The sequence below is a fragment of the Empidonax traillii genome, unplaced genomic scaffold, assembly GCF_003031625.1.
Source record: "Empidonax traillii isolate 1590-97213 ecotype Southwest subspecies unplaced genomic scaffold, ASM303162v1 scaffold5582:size7787, whole genome shotgun sequence".
NCBI lineage: Eukaryota > Metazoa > Chordata > Aves > Passeriformes > Tyrannidae > Empidonax > Empidonax traillii.
In genome coordinates, this window is record NW_020960775.1 from 5,690 (window position 1) to 7,787 (window position 2,098).

The 2,098-nt window shown below is 60.8% G+C and overlaps 1 protein-coding gene across 1 annotated transcript in view; it reads left to right on the forward strand.

Annotated features, from left to right (window-relative positions):
* The window catches only part of LOC114073175 (guanine nucleotide-binding protein G(t) subunit alpha-2-like), a gene marked incomplete at its 3' end in the record, with an annotated part of 6,351 nt that extends 4,259 nt beyond the window's left edge, over nt 1–2,092 (forward strand). Inside the window, exons 4-5 of the mRNA XM_027910964.1 lie at nt 1,223–1,376; nt 1,991–2,092. Of these exons, the coding sequence (XP_027766765.1) occupies nt 1,223–1,376; nt 1,991–2,092 (256 nt within the window). The remainder of the gene's footprint in view (nt 1–1,222; nt 1,377–1,990) is intronic.
* Between the last annotated feature and the right edge of the window lie 6 nt (nt 2,093–2,098).

A 2,098-nucleotide genomic window follows, 5' to 3' on the forward strand; every position in this document is an offset into this window, starting at 1 on the left:
TTGATCCCCCTCATTGATCCCCATCCCTGATCCCTTTCATTAATTCCCCTCATTGATCCCCTGCCCCACCCCGCTCCCTGATCCCCCTCCCTGATCCCTTCCCACAACCCCACCCATCGATCCCCCATCGATCGATCCCCCCATCGATCCCTCCCCGATCCCCCCCCGGGGCCGGCGGGAGGAGCGGCTGGGCCGGTTCCCACCCAGTGCAGGGGTTGGGGCTTCCTCTGGATCACAAATCCATTTTTTTTTTCCCGTGAAGAAACCCCCTGGGAAGCTCCTGAGCAGCTCCTGGTGTTCCCTGATCCCAAAACACCAGGCCAGGAATGGGTGGGATGGAGGAAAATCCATCCTGGAGGGGCCTCCCTGTGGCCCCCCCCGGGGGGGTAGAGATGGGAGCAGGGGCAGATCCCGCCCTCCCAGCGCTGGGAATGGGGGCACAGGGACATTATCCAAGGGGTGCCCACCCGGGATTCCCCAGCAGAGCCCCGGGAAAGGGCAGAGATCCGGAGAGCAGGAATGTGGAACCCCCAGGATGGGGCATTCCCGGGAAGAAACGGGAGCCGAGGGGTGAAGATGAGGAGGGCGGGAGCTGCTCCAGCTCCTCCAGCTTCCCTGGACATTCCCTGGGATCCAAACACCTCCAGGAGCTGGGGCAGGGGCGGGATCTGCCTTCCCCGGGCACCCCCATGGCCGGGTGGGAGCTCAGGACCCTTCCCACGGGAGACCTGGAATGCTTTCCCGAGGAGGGGCTGGAGGAGGGAAAACCATCCCTTCCCTGCAGGCCGCGGGGTTTCCATGGATCATTTTCCCGCTGCAGTCCCTCCTTTCCTGACGATCCTGGGTGGGATCAGAACATTTTCCATGGATCGTTTTCCCGCTGCAATCCCTCCTTCCTGACGATGCCAGGAGGGATCAGAGTGGTTTCCATGGATCAGAGCTGTTTCTATGGATCATTTCCCCTCTGCAATCCCTCCTTCCTGATGATCCCAGGAAGGATCAGAGTGGTTTCCATGGATCAGAGCAGTTTCCATGGATCATTTTCCCACTGCAATCCCTCCTTTCCTGACGATGCCGGGAGGGATCAGAGCACCCCCCTGAGGATTCACCCGGGATTTCGGGCGGGCGGGAGGGGCTGGGGTGGGAAAACAGGGAAAGATGGTTTTTTTGGGAATGATGGGGGGGCTCAAGGGGGATGTGAATCCGTGACAATTCCCCGCAGAACCGGATGCACGAGTCCCTGCACCTGTTCAACAGTATATGCAACCACAAGTTCTTCGCAGCCACCTCCATCATCCTCTTCCTCAACAAGAAGGACCTTTTCGAGGAGAAGATCAAGAAGGTTCATCTCAGCATCTGCTTCCCGGAGTACGACGGTGAGTCCGGAGCGATCCCCCCCTTCTCAACCCCCCCCTGGAGACCCCCCCGGAGCGGGGGATGGAGCCTGAGGGGGATGGAGGGGATGGGATGGGGAGGGGGAAGGGGAGAGGGATAAGCAGAGTCAGCTCCATCCCCAAAATTAGGGACGATCAGAGCCGGTTCCACCCCCCAAAAAAGGGTCGGGGAAGGAGAAGGGGATGAGGGTGAGCAGAGCCAGTTCCATCCCAAAAATTAGGGCTGGGGAAGGGGATGAGGATGAGCAGAGCCAGTTCCATCCCAAAAATTAGGGATGGGACCATCAGAGCCGATGCCGAGAAGGGCTGAGGAAGGGGAGGAGGGTGAGGGGGAGGATGAGGGGGAGCAGAACCATCTCCATCCCTCTCCCTGGAGCGCTGAGTCCCATCCCCGGAGGCTGGAGCGGAGGGGAGGAGGGACGCGCCCTCGGGAGGCTGTTTGGAAGGTTTTGAAACGGGATCAATCCACGTTTTTTCGGGAGTTTCCCCTGAGTGTGGTCACCCCCCCCCCGGGCCCTTCTCCGGAGCTCCTCCCCGCGGGGAGGGGCGGGGAGCGGCTCCAGGACCTTCCCTCCCTTCCCTCCTTCCCTGCCCAGGCCCCAACACGTTCGAGGACGCCGGGAATTACATCAAGACCCAATTCCTGGACCTGAACATGAGGAAGGACGTGAAGGAGATTTACAGCCACATGACCTGTGCCACAG